The sequence below is a fragment of the Neodiprion pinetum genome, chromosome 1 (assembly GCF_021155775.2).
Source record: "Neodiprion pinetum isolate iyNeoPine1 chromosome 1, iyNeoPine1.2, whole genome shotgun sequence".
Taxonomy (NCBI): domain Eukaryota; kingdom Metazoa; phylum Arthropoda; class Insecta; order Hymenoptera; family Diprionidae; genus Neodiprion; species Neodiprion pinetum.
Window position 1 is genome coordinate 27,277,331 of NC_060232.1, and position 22,369 is coordinate 27,299,699.

The 22,369-nt window shown below is 38.4% G+C and overlaps 1 protein-coding gene across 13 annotated transcripts; it reads left to right on the plus strand.

Moving 5' to 3' along the window:
* Positions 1-9,272: 9,272 nt before the first annotated feature.
* Positions 9,273-22,264, plus strand: LOC124225013 (odorant receptor 4-like). 13 transcript variants are annotated; one of them, XR_011177738.1, is made up of 8 exons: positions 9,275-10,200; positions 11,374-11,489; positions 11,572-11,667; positions 11,765-11,864; positions 12,425-12,541; positions 12,892-13,047; positions 18,095-18,252; positions 18,342-18,586. XR_011177738.1 is itself a non-coding variant. In XM_046637373.2 (7 exons), exons 1-7 carry the CDS (start codon positions 9,601-9,603, stop codon positions 20,519-20,521), a joined length of 1,221 nt encoding a protein of 406 aa, XP_046493329.1. In that variant the 5' UTR covers positions 9,275-9,600; the 3' UTR covers positions 20,522-20,565. The 13 variants fall into 13 exon arrangements, 4 of the variants coding, with proteins under 4 accessions (XP_046493329.1, XP_046493330.1, XP_068989093.1 ...); XR_011177735.1 differs by having other exon boundaries at positions 18,012-18,252; positions 18,366-18,377; XR_011177737.1 differs by having other exon boundaries at positions 9,276-10,200; positions 18,366-18,586.
* Positions 22,265-22,369: the final 105 nt, after the last annotated feature.

Below are 22,369 nucleotides of genomic sequence, written 5' to 3' on the forward strand. Positions count from 1 at the left end.
CGCCGCTCCGCAGAAACAATCCCCCCCATTCCATTTCCGTTCACCAAAAAAAGATTAGTTCAGAATTACGTACTAAGCTGCGACTTGATGTCACGGTTTCGGGACACCGATACAGCCGAGCTTTGCCAAAGTGGAGAAGCATCTGGTTCCGGACTCACCGTCAGACATCCCACCCCGAACTCTGACTCCGTATCGAGCCTTGGGGAGGAGATCGGTCTCCGCGCGAAATCCTCCCCTTCCCCACCCCCCACCCCCCTCCCCAACAACAGACCCTCACCCCTCACTTTCAGGCCGATGTGGTATAGGTGCACCGGAAGCTTGCGAAGGCTGCGGTACCACCCTTACAGACCTTCCTGCAAATTCAAATGGACGGGGGTGGCTATACGGGTGGATGCAATCCGGTTGGGAATAAATTCCGCGGTTCGCTTCATCGGGAGATTATTCCACAATTCTAGAATGAAGATAACGAGAAAATAGTGGAAGTAGTATTAACGATTTTTATCTATATTTTTCTACTGTTTAGAATTATTCTTATACGAAATATTTGACGCGCAGAAAAATATCGCACTGTTACGTCAAAGATGCGAGAGGTACGATTTATTGGTGTGGTTTAGGCTAGTATCGGATTATTGGATCGTGTAGCGGATTTTCACATTTCGATTCTTTTTCTTCTTAATTGTTGTATATTTTTGTGTTCGGTTAATCAAATTCCCAAAATGTACAACGTGTTTTCGGAGAAATTCATTGCTCGGATTGTATCTGACGATGAGATGTTTCCAGTGATCATTTATCAAATATGGCGATCAAATAGGACGAAAGATACTTCTTTTTATGTAAAGAGAATGTGATTGTGACAATAATTTGGGATATTGAATGACACGACAACTGTTTGAATGAGCAGAATATTTCTTTCAAAATATGGTTCTATTCAGCTAACCGTGTATAAAATGTGTATAGCATTCACTATACAGACAATGTATTTTTTTTTTTTTTTGTTTTTTGTTCGTTGGCAATGGAGCGATGGATTATTTGCATCGTTCGACAAGCGGTTTGTGACTAATTTATTATTTTGGCTCAGTAGGATGAAGCATTCGTCAGCCGTGTGAACACAGATTAACGGGGAGCTCGTTTTTTTACGCAGGTAAACAAAGTCCACTTACAAGAAAAATTAGTTTGGTCTCCCCCTTTGATTTTGTTGCGATTCATGTATATTGCAGAACGTCGAAGTCTCAAAGATACGGATTGTGTTTTATCGGCGGAAAAAGGATTTAACGAGGTGAAAATGACTCCCAAAGATGAGCACCGAATCGAATGGTTTCTCAATTTCGGATAGAAGCGCTTAATGTATTTGAATGAAAAAAACGCTGAAACGTTTCATTCATCAATATAAACATTCGAGCGTTGGTTTCATTAAAATACATAAAACTCATCAAGAAATTATCCCGTTGGGTGACCATTTTTGGGTGTTATTTTTACCTCTTCAAACCGTTTCTCCGCCGATAAGATAAAACGAATATGTGAGTATCAGTATTCAATGTTTTACAATATACGTGACTTGCATCGAAGTCGGATAGGGACACCAAACTAATTTTCCTGGTTAAAATTAAAATTGACGATGAGATGCTCCGCGATCTCTGGGCTTGCGGATCTCCGGATATTACGCGGGTAATACAGAAATGTACTTCCTCTCATAAGTTTTCCAGTTAACTGAGTATCCTGGCATACACCGGTTATACATAATCGACCGGACGTTCTCCTTGCCTCTCGCGATTTCAATATTTCGCCTCGTTTCTCTCCGCGCTATCCGTAGGTAAACTCGATGACGTCAGTTTTACTAAGTTCAGTAAGCTTCGGGTACTAGAAAATGGGTCCGTTGCAAAAATTGATGTCAAAATTGATTAAAATCGGACCGCGTCGACCACGAAAGAATAATTTTTGTGGGCGATTTGGAAGTGCCACGTTCACAGTGTTGGATTGACATCGAATTATAGTTTACAGCAGTCCCGACCGCATTTTTTTCACAGCCTACGCATGAAAATATGGCCACCCAATCATGGCGAGGGGCATTGATCGCGGGATTCTGCTGAGAGTCGATCACTCGAGAGAGGTTATCCAACCCTTCGAGAGGACTCAACACGTTCGTTTATTAACCCTCCCAATAGATCCTGGCGTGAGCCGTTTAAGCCTAATTGATACGCGTTGTTAGAGTGCGTAAATGGGGTTGGAGCTTCCCGTGGTCAGTCATGTATCAGACTGATCGCTTGTTGACCTTCGAAAAAGTTTCGATTACACTTCAACAAATTTTAATTTCAATATTTCGAAAGTCTTTACAAAGGTACTGGAGTGTTCATCACGGCAGAAATTCAAGTTCAGCGCGTTCGATTAAAAAGAGTTGAGTTTTATTCAGAGGGATAAAAATTATTCTCTTCGTTCAAATGAATGAGAATGTCAGTGATGGTCCCGTTTCATTGTAATAAATTTATTGTAATCTTAGATCCGAAACAATTAAATTGCAATTGTTGGAATATTGTCGCGTTATTAACAGATGTCCACGTGTGAGAAAATTTTAAAATTCATACAGCAACGTCAATTATTAATCGTTTGGATGAAAACTGCTGGATAACTTGACAAGTTTCAGCCTTATGTGAAAAGTTAAAATTGTGTTACTTCTGTTTGTCTAACCGACAAAGTGGTAAAAATTTTGTTCTCTCAATCTACTCTAAGCTCAGTTTCTCCCTCTGGTTGCCTTTGAAAATATTAATTACCGAATAAAATCTTCTGAGGTATCTATCCGACAAAAAATCTAGAACGAAAAATCAACTGGACGTATAATGAAAGCTTGAAATTATCATCATCCAACACAGAATTTTTGCTATCAATTCGCAACCAGCTTATACAAAAGCAATAATTGAAAAGTTATTTAAGAAACTTTACAATCAGAACAATCCTTCCGTAGGAGGTAAACAAAATCCACAATTTGCATGTAATGCCCCCCGTTATTGTGCTCTTATTACTTTCGTCGAGAATCGCGGCGTGGCTCGTTTCGCATATCGCATGTTCGGCCCGTTTCTCTCTATTTCTCTCGGTGAGGTCCGTGCAACGCCTCGACCACTCTTGTTTGTAATCTTCGTACTCTTGACAAATGACCTGTCCAGCCGCGTTATACCACGCGAATCCTCTGCCTTGATTGTTTTCTCCAATTCCGTTCTGCCCGCCCGAGGCAGTCGGTAGCTCCCGGTAAACCCCTCCACATGTAGTCGAGCTACACATATTCCCGGATAAAAGTGAGCCCAAACGCGTACATGTACGCTGGTTATATCCGCGTATTTCTCGCCGGCTTGCAGCGTTGGCTTGCGAGCACAACGGAGGGTGAAATAAGTGTAAAACTTACCCCTCGACATCAGAGCCGAAAATTTCATACGTCAAACTTCGTTGGCAAACAAAGAAAAGTTTTAAATTACGCCAAAGCAAAGAGTGTGCAAAATAAGGCTAATAATAATGATCCAGCTACACAGAGAGAAACGAATTTAGTATACCAGAGTATACCGGTATACATAATTGCACGGATTGCAAAAATTGGGATATCAAAAAATAGTGTGACACAAGTTGGAAGATTCATTTGTTCCGTGTGGAAATTTCAACCGACAATCAATCTGCAATCGAATTCTCTATCAGATTTGATTGCAGGTAAAAAAAAAAAAAAAACCAAAGTTTTTCACATTTATGACTTATGAATAATAACGACTTTTCATTTTTATACAGGTACTTGCTTAAAGGAAAAACGAAAATCAATTGTAACAAGGACGAACCGTTATTCGTATAAGATCTGCACGTTACGTCAATCGCTGGGGCATGTACGAAGTTCAGGTATATATCAAGTTGCGTGGCAACGAAAGATATGCACGGCAGGATTAATCGAAAAGTTTTGTAAAATGATTGCTCAGCGCAGTCGTCGAGTCAGCGATGCGCCAGGGTGTAATCGAGCCATAGGTGGGGAACCGTTCGCATTACACCACGTCATTCGGTTCCCTGAGTGGCCTCATTGCGTCATTCGCAATAATTTTTTATTCAATGCGGCTCGAAGTTTGCAACTCTACTCTTGTGTACACAGGCTGCATCCGCAATTATTTCTACACGAACGAAAGGGTTTTATCGTCCAACTTGACTGTACTCTAGAGCCACGAATTACCAGTGGAAAATTGCGAGTCCAGCGATCAGTTCACATATAAACTTCGAAAGAACTTTTTCCCTTCCTGATATCCGGACGGATAGTAAAGTTAGTTAATTTCATATGAATTATGAGCTGCAGAAATATACATTGCTGCAAATTGAGCAGAGTATAAAATTTCCTGAAATACGTCAATGCTTATCGTATTTCTCCGGACGATGGATACAATTTTACGGCGTACAGTTTATGATGAATTTCAGTCAATTGTTCAGTCATTACAAATTGAATTTTTTATTCCCGTTCCGATTTCGATTACTAGTTCCGGAAAAATTCAACAGTTTGTTGATAGTATTTTAATTGCAGAATCTAATCTTATGGTGAAAGCAGATTCAGATGAATACTCACTGGTTACGAGAATGAGTATAGCTTTGAGTTTTCACAAAACGATACAAATCTTGAATCTCAAGTCAAAATTTTGTTCCGACTTTGTTTAGAAATTTAAAAAGTTACGCTATGAACCTTACACAAATTTTTTAACGATATGAATACATGCTGCGCGAAATCAGAGACGTAGTGAAAACGAGGTTAAGAAATTTCGTTACTTCGACATTTCTTTTTTTCGAATACGATATTACTCGGTATGTGTGAAGCAGTTTCTTCATTTTTCCAATCATAACGTATTGATATGAAAATTTTAGAGCCGCTTTTGAAGATGCTGGGGAAAAAGCTTGTAGAAAAAATTATTCCAAAGTCTTTAATGGCGCCAGGTTTTTCAATTTTCATTTCATCTTCAGGAGTGAATTTGAAATGCACCGATGTGTCGGATTCTGAGTACCTCGATCAATTTCCAATTTCGAGGAAAAGTCCACGAGATGCTTCCCGACAATGATACGAATCCCTTAATTAACGCGTTTTAATTTTCAAGTGGAGTGTAAACTGAAAGTTGATTCAACGAAATCGTTTCAAGTTCTAAGTTCCCATGCTTTTCTCCTCATCAGTTGGCAATTCGACGAGTCTTGAGCAATGAATGTTGAGTTCCTGAAGGAGCGGTTTTGTTTTCACGGAGCATAAGGGGGAATGAAAGGATTAAGTTTCACGAGGAAAGTATGAGGAAAACTTTCTCAAGTGAAGGAGAAATTCTACAGTAACTCAGAAATCTGCCAGATGACGTTTTGTTATCTGTTGAAAGAAACTTGTCGACTGTTATTCGTTGTTCGCTATTACACGTGCACTACGTCTCATTGCCTTCTGAGTGTGAGTTCACATTTAATCACTTGTCAAACTTGATCTGGAATTGTTTGATTTGCGAACGATTATTCGAATACAAAAATTACTATTCCATACATTGAATAATAACCAAAATCGTCATTTATTACTGATGCAGTTTGCTTTTGTCTTTTTTACATTGATAAATAACACCGGTCAACACGAATTTTGAATCCGGGTTCCAGACGTCAAATTGTGATTCCTTCCACGTAACTGATAACAGAAAAAAATAATTTTATCAGATAAAGTTTGCTTTTATAGAAACCAAAACGATATTTCGAATTTAAAAAAAAAATTACATATTCTTACATCATTGGTCGATATTGTAAATCGGCGATTCTAGGATACAATGCGATAGAGGAATAATAGCTAAAGCTTCAGATTTTACTTCCGGTACGTCAACCTTCGCAGTCGGCTCAAGTTTTTCGGCATTAGAATGAATCTTAGAAAGGTAAACAAGCCTTCGGTGTCATCGCGATGCATTGCGTCAACAGAACACTTCATCCTAAATCCTTCGCCGAGTTTACGTCTAGGTAAAGTTATAAGCGAAACTCCCGGCTGTGTAATAAAATTCATCGAGTCACGCGGCGCTATAAATATTTATCGGGCTCAATACGATCTTCGGGACCCGGCTGCCGGCGATACGTGGATTTTTATTGATGCGGAAGATCAGCCAGACCGACGAGAAAAACCTTGGAATTCATGCCAAAGTCTAGTCAAGATCAGACGGTCTCATGGTATCCGCAACAATATTTCAGACCAAGAGCATCTCTTTTAAGGGTTGTTTCTGAAAATTTTAGATTTTATTTCTTTTCAATAACTGAAAAGTAATCAGTTCTCTTCGTCTGTTGGGTCATTGAGTCACTCGGACTGAGAATATATTATCTTCTTAATACCACGGATACAAAAACAATTTGACGCGGAGAATGCCGGAGAAGCAATGTAAACATAAACTGTTACGATGAGGTGACGATATTCGTTAGGGTGTTTCTGACCATTAGTCTCTTGGAGATATCCGAAGAGTCGAGACGGTAATTCCTTGCGCGATAAAAGTGAAATAAAATGAAATTAATGCCAATTCACTGTCTTTCTATAAATATTATTTATCTTCCTATACCGGACATCGTTGATTACGGATGTCTCTATTTTCCTCCGGCATTGGCTTCTGACGCGGTTGTTGCTTGCAGTTATGAGAAGACGTGAACTCTAATTATGTAACGAGAAATTGCCGGTAATAATTCTTGTAAAATATTTGGCATCGAAGAGTGGACTTGTCTATCTCAAATATCCAAAATAGCCTTCAGTAAAAATGATTACCGACGGTAATACCGTTTCAACGAACTTCTGTAGGTATTGTTACTTTCTTGATTAACCAAGTGGAGCGTTGATTACTGGGACCACTGTCAGTGCGAATAAACGTTAAACACTCGGGAGCCGAGTGTCGGGAAATGAATTCTGTGGGACGAGCAAACACTTGGTGCAGTAGATAAAGCCCCGGTCAAGTCAGCCGCGCAGCGCGGCACACCGAGTCGTCTGCTGCAGTGGGTAAGTTCGAAAAGCTTCTTTGACGGTGGTGGACTCGTTAGTTACCAGCGGAAGTGTAAAGTAATGAGTTCTATAAGTCAGGAATTGAGAAAGTTCATGACAAGATATATACCGCTATCCAAATACTCGAACTTTTCTCGCACAATGTGTCAATTTTGATATGAAAACTTTTTGCCGGCAGTAATTGTGACCGCCTCTCAACTTGGTCATCGGGTCTTCACCCGAAAAAATATCGGAATTCTGTCATGCGAAAGTATGAATGGTGTAAGGCACAATTCGGTGCTGAAATATCGTATTTTGAGAAAAGAAAAGCGCAACTGCAAAGCAGAGCTGCGCTAATACTGGTATAATTACAGATGTATCGGTTCTTCTTTTTCTCTGGGCATTCAATTTGAGCTAATGGCCGTTCTATCATGACCGTGGAGTTTGGAGTGCGTTTCACGCAGCGTGCGTCTATCTCACAAAAAGTTGTATTCAGAGGCTGAACCGTGGGATCAACTAATCATTCCGGAAATATGACACAACTCATTATTGGCATTGCGAGAACTGACAATATATTTCTTCAGAGAAAGCTCCCCAGTCTAAAAAAATCCATCAACACTCGCATCTCGAAAATCTCACCCGAGCTATCGACTATTTGTTTTATGATCGTCTCAATGCTCGACTTTCGTTGAGAGTACGTATTAATCTCAAAACTGACCAGTCAAATCATAGTTAATGTTTGACTGAGAAAGCTCCTTCTAAAATCGGCTGATAGCTGTAGTTTCCGCAGATTTGGTATTTTGGTCTTGCAAGATACGACGGGACGGGCAGATGGATTGATCTCTTCTTGTCGTTCATGTTTTACCATCTGCTGTTTCCGAATTACGTCAAAACCGTCCGAGACGGTTTTTCTTAATGACTTATGATTTCCAGAAAATTCTTCCCGAAAAATACACAACCTTTCCATTTTACAACTTTTTTATGGAAAACGAGATCTAAAATACTTAATCCTAAACGGCAAGTGGAAGAAATCTGGAAATATTAGAAACTGTATGTTTGGTGGCGTAGAAGTAGGAAATAATTCGGCGACCGGTTCGGTGGAGGTCGCGGTCAAACCTTGTTAACGTTCATTTGGACCACCCCGCATGTAGGTACAGCGATTTTAATGATTACGTGTTCAGAGTTCTTTCTTCTTTTGTGAGATCATTTGCAATAGCTTGAGATTGCGATCCAATCTCTTTAGCTTCCTCGTAAAAAGTTCTTTTCCACGTAGGAGCGAACAAGCTTGATCAAAATAGATCAGTTTTTATCAGCTATTTGGTAAGCCGTTATAATGCATGAGTCATTGATGTTGATATTTACTAGGCGGCAGCTTTCCAATACTGCTTGTGTTATATCTTTGTTTATAGCGTCGTTGTATCTTACTTTATGTAAAACGAGCTTAGTAATTTCACTTCCTTGATTTCTGCTAGTACATTATCGATGCTAGTTTTCTGTGATTTAGATCAAATTGAATCGAATCGAATTTTTTCACAAGTATATCTCGTGAGGTCATACCTGATATATAAAAAATTAGCCGAAAAAATTAATGAAGATAAAAGGCCTTGGTAGATACGTCATTTCAGCACTAAAATATATTTTTATTCATCACATCTGTGAATGGTACAATGTTGCATCCGAGGTTCTTGTTTAGCTCTCGTAGACGACGTAAAAATATTCTAAAGATGAAAATCCTCCATTTTTAGAAGAATTTTCAAACAATTTCGTGAAAATTATAATATAAATATTCTTCCATAAAATATAATAATATAATATAGATATTCTTCTCGTAAAAACAAAAGATATGCACATCCGCATATCAGTTATTAGACGGCTATGCTTGTCTTACGGGGCTTCCCATCCGAAGCAAAGAATTTCAGATGTAAACATTTCACCTACACATTATATTCTTACTGGTGCTTGAAGAGACAAAAATTCTTAACACATTATGGATAGTGTTTGGTAAACAATAATCACTTCGGAGTAATAATTTCTGAAACACGAATAGCGAATGATGACGATTGAAGTTGGCGGCGATTCCGTTCAACAAACCACAAAGCTACGTAATCCATAATAAGTCTTCGTATAAAAATATTGACCGATGTGCTATGTCAGAAAATGTGAAAGAAACGAACTTTTTCGTGAAACGCATGGAGAACGGTTTATTTCTCAAAATGTGTAACGAACAACCGATATCTAGGGAAAAACGTTTTATACAGTGACGCGAACGAACCTCTTTCATGTCTTTTTACTTTGAGGGTCCGTTTTTTCTTCAACAACTCGGGTGATTTCAAACTTTGAAGAGTATGCAATTCTGACATAAAACTTCACCCTACTGACGGCCACAATTATCAGAGAACTGGTCGCATCAGTCCGGATATAAAATTTATGAAGCACAACCCTAACCCTTGCATCTTTGGAGGGTCTGTTACTCGCCACTCGCAGAGCAAGGCTTGCCTCACTCATACCCAGGCAACACGCAAGTTTCATTCCACACGTTCGTAGTTCCGTTGGCCAGTCGCAGACGAACCTCAGCGGGACGAGGATCATATCCTTTCGGTTTATCGGATTTTTAGAAAGTATCATCTGCGGAAACAGAAATGTCGAACAGCAGTAGGGCGAAAAGAATACTGGATCGTGATAAGTTCAGCGATCAGTTTGTTACTGCAATTCGCGCCTTACGTTGCCTTATGATTTATATGGGAATTTGGCCAGACAAAAAACATGACAAATTGTACTATTTATTGCGGTGCTTCCATTCGGTAGGTTTAGTATTTCTACTTTCGGGTGAAGTGTGTTGGCTCACCAATGTTGAGGATGATATGGATGAATTCTTCGCTACCTTAGGCGTGGCATGTGCGTTATTTTACGTTCTCGGAAAGTGGCTTACATTTTCTTGGCAAAAAGTACTAATCAGAAAACTGACGAAATCTATGGATGAAGATTGGATCAACTTGGAAAACAACGCTTCGATTCCTAAAAGCGTACCAGATTCGAAACGAATAATGATGAAACATTACCGAACATTAAATATTTACGTCTGCACCATTGTACTTGTGTATATATTTACAGCCGGGGAGTTCGTCATTGATTTTTTCGTAGCCACAAACCATCGTGACAATGATACAAATTTGGGTAACCTCTTACCATTGACTCACAGCTGGTATCCTCTCGATTACGACCGAGGTTATACCGTTCAGGTATTTATGAAATGAATATTCTGACTCCAAATTCAAATGTATTTAGATCGAATACGCGCACTCGAGGAAATACGTCGCTTTGAATATATACTGAAGCTGTGATAGTAAAAACAAGGACCAAGAAAAATCACTAGAAACATTGACGATTTTTCCGTTAGAGGTACCGAGTAGTGAAAACAGCGCAAGGACGATTAGTTGTGAAATCATTCGTCTCGCAGCAATTTATTTACAAATGGTCGTTCCGAAAAAAATCCATATGATTTATTGAATTGTTGAAATTCTTGAAAAGATTATATCCACAAAAAATCTCAGATCCGTCAGAGCACAATTGAAGGTGCAACCAAGACGTGATACATTGCACATGAAACTACCCAATATTTCAAAGGGTTGAAAAAATATCGGTGTGGAAATGGTTTCACGGCAAAAATTATCATCGACCGTGCACGTTTCGTCAGGTGCGAAAAATATGCGTTTGTTGATTGTTTCGAGAAAATCGTGTTTCAATCGGTTTAATAGACATTGGAGTAATCATTATTTAAGCTAATAATCATTACTAACTAATGCCGGTATCAGACGGAAACCTTAAGTATAAGAACAGGACTCAGAACATATGAGAATGTGAAATCTTGCTCCGTTCGCAAAATGCCGTGGCCAAAATGAAAAAAGTTAGGCCCTTGTCAGAACAGCTTTCAAGTTTTGCAAGCTTCATCAAACACTCAGTCATCAATACCGAGATCCAATAATGAGAACATACGTACAGGCTGAAATTCAGCATTTCATGGTCTCTCTAGATTTCGATAATTCGTCACAAACTTAGTGATTGGAACTCGATATCAGTGATTTCAAATTTTTCGTCAAACTTGATCGATCGAAGATTTAGGTACATCCAGCAATTATAGTCATCGCGAAAAATTAGTCATTCAGTGCGTGAGAAAGGACAACTTAAGAAACAAGATCGAGGTATAAGAAATAGCCTACGGAAATGTTTCGAGTGAAAAAAGCTAAGCCGATTTGTCAACGAGTAACAAAACAAATTCTTACATTTTTCGTACAAGATCCGCAATTAAAATCACGACTATTTTCCGAAGGCGCGTCCCGTTAGCTATACGAAAATTGAGAGACAATCCATTCGTGCAATGATCTTATTTTAAACTAAAATTTTAATGATTCAAGCTGCTGGCCGCTGCTCAAATGATAAGTATGGTATCAACATTGGTCGGAAGCACTGTAGTTGACGGTTTCTTCGTTATTACGGTTCTGCACACTGCCGGTCAACTGGAGATTCTGGGGTACGTACAGATGCGCAATAACTTGGTCAGCGTTTACGGATTGGCAAGTATTTTACCCCTCTAATTATTGGTAATTTTTCAGAGATTTTATTGAACGAACCAAGTATGATCCAATGGACTACGAATGTGACGAGACGAAAGTCAAAGAGATGGCGAAGCGTCACCAGGTGTTGTTAAGGTAGGTTTTTACTTACATCGTTTTGAGAAGAACATTTCGAGGCAATTTATACTATCGAGTCTTATTGTTAGTAAAGGTAACTCTTTTTAAATTCCAGCGTGGCAGACGACATACAAGAATGTTTCAGTGCAACTATCTTGCTGTGCGTGACTATCTCGTTAATCAGTACTTGTTTCCACGCGCACGCATTTCTCAGGGTACGTAATAAATTTTTCCAATACGAGCTTTCTTGGAATACTAGAAGCGTATGAGCAATTTCAAAATTTAAATGTAAGCGATCAAGTGGCGAAATTTTGATTTAACTGTTATTTTGGTGTATTATCCGGTGGACAACGATGTGAATATTTCCAAAATTTCCAACCCCTTGATTTAATCGCTTACGAGAAACCCATTTGTGTGTCAGCACACAGTTTTTATTTCATTTCAATTACCATATATTCGGACTATGGCTCATACATATTGCCGACAGCAGTAAGGGCAAAAACCAATGGAATAATTAATCAACGCGTTTCTCATGAATCGTTGGACTTAGTGGTCTAATCGAATCTTAACCACTGTTTTCCTTGAACTGATTGTCACTAATATTTTAAGAAGAATTCAAACTAACAATAAATAGTAGCCAATCGAAACCTAATCGATCGACAACTCCTCGCGCATCATTAGAAAATTTCAGTTTGTGTATTTCAGCTTTTAATTGATGCGTGAGTTTATACAATAATTCATCTGCCTTTTGAAACTGGAATGCTATCTCTTATAGGAATTAGAAAGAGGTGGAGATAATCAACTGATTGCGCTAAAGTACGGATTTTCCTGTCTGGTAGGGCTGATGAATATTTTCATCTACAGTTTTGTTGGCGACAGTTTGACTAGTCAAGTAAGTATAACGACGTATGCCGAATCAAAGAATCAAAGACTTGGGAACAGAAAAATTTCGTTATTCTCATCTCTGTTTTTAGCTTATTAATTCAAACGAATTCGTTACGTGTGGCAAAATTATATATTTAATAACTCGCTACGAAGACAAGTTTTCTGGCCTGAAATTCAATAGAAGTATAGTTGGAATGTTTTGGCAGTGATTTATGCTATGTACTAGAATGCGCTTCAAAGTTATTTGTGGTACTCTTACACTTTCGACCCCGACAAGTATTATGCACGAATATACAAACTCAAAGAATTGTTAGAAAAATTTTCAATTTCAACTGTGGCGGGCTTATGTTTTTCAAGGGTCTTGTCATCGGGACGGGTACTTACAATTCAGAATGGTACAACGCTACTTCATTTGTTAAAGGCTCGCTGTCAATAATAATGGCCAAAGCATGGCAACCGATTATAATTAGCGCAGCAGAAATTTTCCCCCTCACGATGCAAAATTTCACAGTGGTGAGTAAATAAGTAAGTTTATTGATTTGTTCAGACAGACATTGTATATAAATAAGTGTCGATTTGACATGAATATACAAACATCTATTCGTCATTCCCTTGTTACGTGTGAAACTTAAATTATTTTAAACTTTTGCGCGTTTTTTGCCTGAGATACATAACATATTATATAGTTAAATAAATCGGTAATTTTGCCTGTCGTACTTCGTTGTAAAATTCTTAGCCATGAGCTTTTGTACTGCTGGGATTAGTTAAATCAAGTATGCGCTCTGCCTTCGCTATATTTTGGACATTCTAAAAGAACATGCGTGAGATTTTCGCTGAGCGACTGGAAGCGCATGATTCACAATAATCGCTGTTATTTAGTTTCGGCTTGTAGTCTGTAATTTTTATCGAAGGAAGATATTGCAAACCAGTCGACATTGAGCTAGAACTCTTATAATATGGATAGAAGAATTTAGATGTAAGCAGCTGTGCTCAGTGAAGTCCACTAGTGGACAGAATTCTGGACTGGAGGAGTTTTTTACTCTACAACTGCCCAAAAGCTTCATTTATTTTTATTCTTTTTATTAGTCAGCGATAAGTATGTCTGCTTTTGTATTCGCGATATTATAAATATTCGATCGGTCTGCCCGATATTCAATCTTACCATCAGTTTAATCATCAGTTTTGTGCATATTTTCGGAAGTCTTTCATCCTTCCTGTTGACTATTTTTGTAATCCAGTTAAGAGCCTTCTCCAGGACATTTGCCAAAATGGGATACTACTCTATTTCGTTGCAAATAGCATAGTTAGCGCAGTGTTGTCTTGGGAGCACCATATTGATTTATGATAAGATGTTGTGTTTCATTTGTGTATCCAAGTCCCCAGATCTCCACACTGTGTGAAAAAACGCTCTCTACCAATGCCCTGGATAAGGAGTTTACAGTTTCCCAGTCGTTAGAGTTCACTGAGCGTGAAGTATATAGTTTAGAGTTTAACACCGCTTGAGGTAAGCTTTCGATTTTTTTTTTTTGGTCAATTCAGCCAAGAATAACTCAGGGCTCGTGAATTGAATACTCAGGTAATCGTATCCTTTAACTATGTCTATCTTTTCATTTTCGCAATTGAATGGCCATTTTTGGAGTTTTGCAAACCGGAGTTCTTTGTGCACTATCAGGATTTTGGATTTTTGTTTATTCATATTGAGACCATTGGCGTCACAAGATTTTTAATATATTTCCAAGGTCAATCTGGGAACTGCCTGACCTGAAGAATGAGATAACTTTTCGGCCAGGTTGACTCAGATGAATTTGAGTAATCGTGTTCGGGATGAAGAAAAAATTGTGTTTTAGCTGTATTTTGCGTATTGTTACAAAGGGTGAAATCACCCGTTTTGCCCCCTCTTTAATGATCTAGTAGTCAGCATAAATAAAAGACGTTTATAAACCTCTTATGTCTTTAAAAAGAATAAGGTTGCTGCGCCAACCGACATTATTGTAAAAACAGTCTTGTTTCAGACTTTAAACAAGAAACATATATCTTGCATTAAAAGCATTTTTCACGATATTTTATTCACGCTCTTGATTTCTTTCGATTCGATAATAAGTAAACTCGCGGATCCATATTTTATTATTGTAACGTCCAAAACGTTACATTGGTGTCAGAAGTGGGATCTTGAGTTCTTATTAATCGAGTTGATTCAGTGCGTGAAATAAACTATGAGTAGCGGTCGTTTGACACGCTCTCGTCGTCGGGAAAGTGGCGGAGAAGAACATTCCATCACCGAAAATCCGCGGGTTCCCGAGTCAATTTGTGCACCTTCAGTGGACTCTTTACCTGTCCCTACGATGGTCTCAGTCTCACAAATCGACCTACTAAAGATTATGAGCCAACAACAAGAAGCCGCCGAACGATATCAATGGCAGCTTCTGGATACGGCTACTCAACAACAACAACAACTTGTCCAGTTGCTTCAAGAGCAACGAGAAGCTCAAGAGCGTTCCGAGACTAGTCTTCACGAACTACTCCGGACAACTGTGGCGGCTCTTCAGTCCGTTCATCAAATGAGTGGCACTGGAGGACCAGCTGTTACACCGCAGGGTTCCAGAGTTGTTACTCCGCTTCCCTCTCCTGTTCCCTCTCCTGTACCCGTTCCTACTGTTCAGGAGGTCCAACATCCAGGACGATCCCAGGATGTTCCTGAATCAAGGTCTGTGCCTTTTATTAGGGGAGTAGATGAATCTCCAATTAGTAGAACAAGAGTAAATAATGAGGTTGGTTTTTCCGAGTCTCTGACTCAGGTTCGGCCTCGATATTCTCATTTTAATCAATTAAATAATTCAAGATTTCCTGAGGTTGCTTCTCAGATTAATGAGAAACCTTTTTATCCTTTAAAATCGCCAATTTTTGATGGAAAGATTCCATGGGCAGATTATGAACGTCAGTTTAATACGATAGCTAAACATAACCAGTGGGACTCCGCCATGAGGGCCCACAGTCTTGCCTCTTGTCTTCGAACGGCGGCTTTGAATGTTTTAACGGCATTGTCTGAGGAAGAAATTTCCGATTATGAGAAACTTAGTTCTGCACTCAAATTGAGATATGGAAATGACCACTTGACGAAACTGTACACGGCACAATTACAGACAAGAAGACAAGGACGAGACGAAGACCTCGCGTCTCTTAGTCAAGATATTGAACGGCTTTCTCGTATAGCTTTGCCAGATCACGAGCCGTCTCGTAATTTATTAGCAACACAAGCTTTCTTAAATGCAATCAATGATCCAGAGATTAAAATGGCCGTTGGAACGTCGGGCCTCACTTCTCTGCGGGAGGCAACGGCCAAGGCCCTTGAGGTGGAGGCAATGAGGAAACAATATTTTGGGCTGAACAAGCTTCGTCGGATTGAGGTGTCCGAAAACACCTCAGAAAGACGAAGTTTTGAACACTCGGAGGAATCAAAACCTCAAAATTATAGAAATAAAAATAATAACAAGTATTATAATCGTGTAAATCGTGGTTCTCTTCAGAATCAGAGTAACAAACACGAAATTAGAGGCGCAGTTATGACAGATCAAAATGTAGTAACGTGTTCATTTTGTCATAAAATAGGACATGATGCTAATCATTGCTTTTTACTTAAAAAGAATAGTAGAGAGATGATACAAAACTCGCATTCAGACTCCTATAATTGGCGAAGAAGAGATAAAGAGGTTGGGGAAGAAAATCCTCAATCCTCAAACTAACTCTTCTTCTGAGGCTGGTTTGAGGAACTAGTTTCAGACGTTTTTATATAAAATTATCATTGGAGTTAACCTCTTTCTTTGAATTATTTTGGTTATGCGTGACAGGCATTCCCAACCTATTTTATTGCCTGTCAGGGAAATGAAGCTCGTCGAAGGTTAGGTAATTTTCGCGACTTCAAATCTCATTTATTGATGAAAAATTTCGATCTTCTCATTCGCTCGTCTGAGATCAGAGTAGATTTGATTGTTCATTTGCGAGTTTCCCCAGAAACTTCTTCCGTTTTCGTGAGGAGGAATCGAGCATTTCTTTAGAGCTACTCAGAACTATTCCTGAGGTTCATGAGGATTGGCTAGTAAATCAAACCTTTTCTTCTTTATCGGCTGCCGTTTTGGTTATAATTGTAGAAACTACAGCCGACCAAGTTTTTCTAAAACCTTTTTCTCTAGAATCGAGTTTTGTGTCGGATAGGCTTTGGTTTATTAATGTGAAAAGAGCCACGATTATTTTTCGAGGTCGATGAGCGATTGCTTGATTTTCACATTTTATTAACCTTAAGTGTCAGTTTTTGTGAGTACTTTTTCAGGTTACTTGACACAGCCTTTTCCCATCCAATCTTTCCCCGATTCCTGAAGATGACTGGTGGTCTTATTTTGAAGAAATACACGGAAATGATTCAGATAAGATCGTTTCTTTTCTTTTGAATACATATTCAATTTATTTTATTCGTGCATTTTCCCAAATTCACTTAGTGAATTTGATTAGTTATACCATCACTCACATTTGTCCTTCCAAAACTCTAGGGTGTGCTGTTTCTAAAGAAGACTAGGATCAGTCACCCATCTATTTCCCTGTTTCCTGTGTGAATTTTCTAAAAGGAATCTGCCTTTATCCTGTTTGGTCCCGGAATTTTCGGTTCCTGCCTCGATGTTTCCACCCGAACCTGTTTCGTTCGGACAATCCTTCATGAAGATACATAACACTTAATAACACTTACCTTTATAAAACAAGGCACATAAATTTTTGAAATTATTTAACGCTCAACTATCTGCTCAAGGTTTTCTGTGGTTTACCTTGAGACTGTGGGCAAATGCCAGATAGTAAAAAAGGGAGTTCTTAAATTTTTAGAGCCACAGCTCCAACTCACCTTTGAGCACTGACTACTAGACTACTTTTATAATTGTTTTATCTTTCCCGAGTCGGGACGACTCTTTTCCTCGGGGGGGAGTAGTGTTACAAAGGGTGAAATCACCCGTTTTGCCCCCTCTTTAATGATCTAGTAGTCAGCATAGATAAAAGACGTTTATAAACCTCTTATGTCTTTAAAAAGAATAAGGTTGCTGCGCCAACCAACATTATTGTAAAAACAGTCTTGTTTCAGACTTTAAACAAGAAACATATATCTTGCATTAAAAGCATTTTTCACGATATTTTATTCACGCTCTTGATTTCTTTTGATTCGATAATAAGTAAACTCTAAGTTCGAAAAAAAACAAATCTGAAATCAGTCGCAAATTTTCCCGGGGAACACGATCCTGTCATTAGTTTTCCAATATTTCTACGTGGAAACTCGGAAAATCGGAAAACACGTGTATCAAAATTGTCGAGAGCAGCATTTGATGACTAGTCGGAAGATAGATAAACGCAAGGGATTAAGCTGTGTCTGTAAATTCATTGTCGAATCGTATTATTAGCAGCAAATTTATTTTTCGATCAAATGTGACCGATCGGAACTTCAGGTATACAATGCGTGCTATGTGTGGACGCCAATGTGTTCGCTTCTGTTTCCTCGGTACCAAATGATCTCGTATAATTTAATCAGAACGCATACCTATATGCTGACAGATGGTTAAATCGATCGCATCATATCTTTCTGCACTACGAGCAATGAGCATGTCGGAAGATGGTCGAGTCAACCGATAAATTCGTGCAAGAGTAGAAAACACGTTTATCGTATTTCAAGCTTCTGTACGATGATAGGTAATTTCTTTAATTTCCAAAGCAGAAACAGTAAATTACATCGCACAGTCCTTTCTCCTGAATATTCATCGATATTCATAGTTATTCAGCATATGTTTTATATGTCTGCACAGATATTCGAAAACGTTTAGCGCAACCTCCGTCGCTGGTAGAAGAAAATCGCATCATAGGCTGCGATATACGCGTCTTCAAGAATGTTTAAAACAGGCGATTCGACTTCAGCTAGTGACTATGAATACTTATTGTTAGTAGTCAAGAATTAGACTGCACGACGTTGTGAACACTAAATTTGCAAGCATGTATTTCTGTGAAGATGAATAAACGTTCATTTGTATTCAAGAACATAACTTCGTAACGAATTGACTTTCTTGCTCAAATTTTTTTTTTTTTCTTAATCCGTAGTAAAAGAGCAACTCGTGTCTGTTGGACTATTCAGGTCGCAAGTTACAATGGAACCTTAGGTTTTTTTCAACAATTACGGGGTGTAGACGATATTTATTGCAAAACAAAGATGCCTGTTTAAAAAACTTGAAAAAGTGTTGGGAAAATACGAAATTGTGTTGTCATTGCGATCGAAAATAAGAGTATTCACTTGTTTGTGTGAAATGTATTTTTTCAATTTCCAGGCATCACTTTTATCGAGACACAGGGTTGCACTTTTGCAGGGATTTCGTTCCACATGCATTTCGAGGTGATTTAAGGATTGAAATTCTATTCAAATCTTATTGAAGGTCGCTTCAATGTATCCCGCAAAAACCGTATCGCCGTTTTTTAGCCATCATTTTTTTTCGAGAAAATTTTTGGCTAGACAAATATAATATCCCTTGAAAGCACCTCCGGTCCAAAAACCTTGCGCAAAGTACATTAAAGTGGAAACTGCCAACAGAAATTCATTTTGCAACTTAGAAACCACTGAAATGACAAAGTACGCAGTGTTATAGTCTAAGTTTAAAAAATGTTTAAAATCAAACCTTCATGTGTGGATACTTTTCTTTAAAAGAGCTTTCTTTACACAAAGTATCGTATGAACTGTAGAGGTCACGTAGATTTTTTCCACGTTGCCAATTTGCAATATTCGTCCTCGTCTCGTATACGATTAATATTGCAAACTTACATTCAACGTTAAAAGATTTACTTTGCTTCTTTTTCGGATAAAAGAGGAATCTGAACTTGAAAATGAACTTATACGAACTTACTGTCCGAACAATAATGTTTTTGACAAAACGCGTAATTTTGTCCGAACACGTAATTTCACTGTCGATTTTGAATGACACGATGAATAGTAATATTTGAAATCCGTCCGTGACCGAAGAAAGTCGAGATTAATTCTGAAGTTGCTTCAACGATTAAACGTATAATCTCATAAATACTAATTTTAGGTGGAGATTGTCAGTGGAAAGAGTTGTGTAGAATTCGTCAATCCGATTCCTTCTTCATGGAAGATGACTTCGTACAAAAACAGCCATTTATGGTGGAAACGTACCCCTAATTCGTACTTATACACGCCGCTCCATGCGGTGACGTGGTCATCCTTTCATCAAGTAATTTTTAACTTGTGAGACGATTTTTTTTTAAACTCAATAGCTTAGGTAGCCTCAAACTTGGAACTCTCGAATGCACATTCCCAATTAGTTGAACAAAGTGTACAATTCTGGTACGAAACTTTACCCTACCGGTGACTACAATTCTCGGAAAACCAGTCGCATCAATGCAGATATAAAATTTATGAAATCCAACCCTAAGCGTTGCATCTTTGGAGGGGCTGTTACTCGCCACTCGCAGACCAAGGCTTGCCTCACTCATACCTGCACAATTTTCATCCTCACGCTCTGAGTTCCGTTGGCCTGTCGCAGACGAAGCTCAGTCACAGAAGGACCATTGTCGTTCGGTTAATCGGGTTTTCAAAAATGACATTAGCGATAACCGCAATGGTAAACGACAATCAGTCGGTAATAATACAGGGCAGTGATGAGTTCTGCGATCAGTTTATCACTGCGATTGGTGCGTTACGTTATCTCATGATTTATATGGGAATTTGGCCAAAAAGAAAACATGAGAAATTGTACAAGTTATTGTGGTACTTGCATTTGGTAACTCTCTCATTCCTAATCTGCGGTTTACTGTGTGGCCTCGCCGATGTTAGTCACGATATGGATAAAACCATTTCTAACTTGAGCATGACAAGCACCGTAACTTGTATTATTAGCAAGTGGTTGACATTTTCTTGGCACAGAGTACTGATCAAGAAACTGGCACATTTTATGGATAAGGACTGGATCAACTTGGAAAATAATACTATGATTTATAAAAACGTACGAGATTCAAGAAGAATAATGACGAAATACTACCAAGCCTTAAACATTTTTGTCCTCACCATATTATTTATGGCTGTTGTTGCTATTGGGAATTTTATAGCCGATTTGGTTGCCGTCATGAATCATCGCGGCAATGATACAGATCAGAGTCGTACTTCGATTGTTCCCTACAGCTGGTATCATCACAATCGCGACCGCGGTTACACTAATCAGGTAATTATCAAACGAATACTTTCAATCAAAACTGTAATGAAATTAGGTCGGATACGTCTTCGAAAGAATATCTCGCTTCGAATGCATGCTAACGCTGTCCTCGTAAGAATGAGGACCAAGAATTCGATCACTTGAAACATTTTATCCCCGACTCAACGATAATGTTTACTGATCTGGTAAGCGGGAGAAAATTTACATGCAATTCCCCCGTATGCTTTTCTCCTGCTCTTGAGTTTTTCAGTATTTCTGGTATTCTCTAGTTTTTTCTGATTTTTGACTATTTCTTTCTACATTATAGTAGACATTAAATAATATTCTAGTTCTCAGACCAGTAAAATGATTAGATTTACGCTTTGATGAAAAAATGACAATAATTTGTACAAAATAAAAAATACTTTTCATCGTGCATCTGAAATATTCGATGTCTCACACCTAATATTTGAAATCTACTTTGTATATAAAATAGTGACAGTTAGGTTTTGGAAAATTTCGTTGCACAAAAATTTACTTATGAAAGAAAATTACTATATTATATGATGTGCAGTATTCAAAGACACATTTCTTTTTACCTCGTTTCATTTCTGAAATTATGATTTCTAACGTGAAGGATCCTCAGAAAAAAAAATCAACATCCAATTCGAATTTTGAACTACGTATTCAGATTCGCGATTAACGGTTCAAAGGCCGTCAGGTCCCATGTTACGTGAAAATGAGACGATTATTTTTAATTCGTACCACCATAATGGATTCGCCGTCATAAATTTTGAAAGTCAGATCTTCGATTCGTTATCGGTAATCGCAAAAGCCTTCGCCTACAAATTTCTACCAAATTTCGAATATTTATAATTTTTTTTTATCCTTCCACATTGGATTCGTCATTTCGGATTGCACAAATCTGATCTCACATCCGGGATCAACGACCCAACAAATTTTCGTGGATCAATTTTTACCGAAAACCAAATGCTTTTAGTTTTTCTTCTACAGCATACTGAATACGCCAAATTAACATTATTCACTCGACGTAAAAAACACAATTCTTAACTTGATATATCCTAAAAAAGAATGTTATCGAAATGAGAAACAAATTGTGCTCACAGGCACTATTTCTTGTCAAGATACAAAGTTGTGCTGTGAGACAAGTTTTTTTCCCTCATTTACTTTGAATCAATTTGAATGCCGAAACGCCAATTTTTTTTTCAAGTCGTACCGAAGGTCACCTTAGTAAAGTACCTCAACATTGAATGCCAGCCACCACTACTTTCCAAGCAAGTTATCGGCGAGAGAAGTGATACTAATGGATCCATCCGATCCCTATCTAAACAGCCGCGGCTCGTAAACTATACAGACCAAAGTTTATTACAGCGATGCCGATATAATATTCGTCAGATGTTTAACACAACTTCGTTATAACAGAACCGAACTTTTACACCCATACTGAAAAATGTTAGGTTGTACAGTGAGACAATACGCTCCCGATGGTATAATTTCCTTTTCCACGGTCCATTTTTAATTCACCGCTTTGTGAAGCTCCGAACTTTTCAATGCAAACCTGGAATCGGTAAGTTGCACCGAGTCTCCGATTCTGAAAC

Bases quoted from the DNA above. Each gene is read 5' to 3' on its own strand.
- LOC124225013 (XM_046637373.2), top strand. From the start codon at position 9,601: ATGTCGAACAGCAGTAGGGCGAAAAGAATACTGGATCGTGATAAGTTC. The intron at 12,542-12,891 runs GTAAGTATAACG...ATGTTTTTCAAG, and splicing joins GCGACAGTTTGACTAGTCAA to GGTCTTGTCATCGGGACGGG. The intron at 13,048-20,485 runs GTGAGTAAATAA...TTCTTGGCACAG, and splicing joins CGATGCAAAATTTCACAGTG to AGTACTGATCAAGAAACTGG.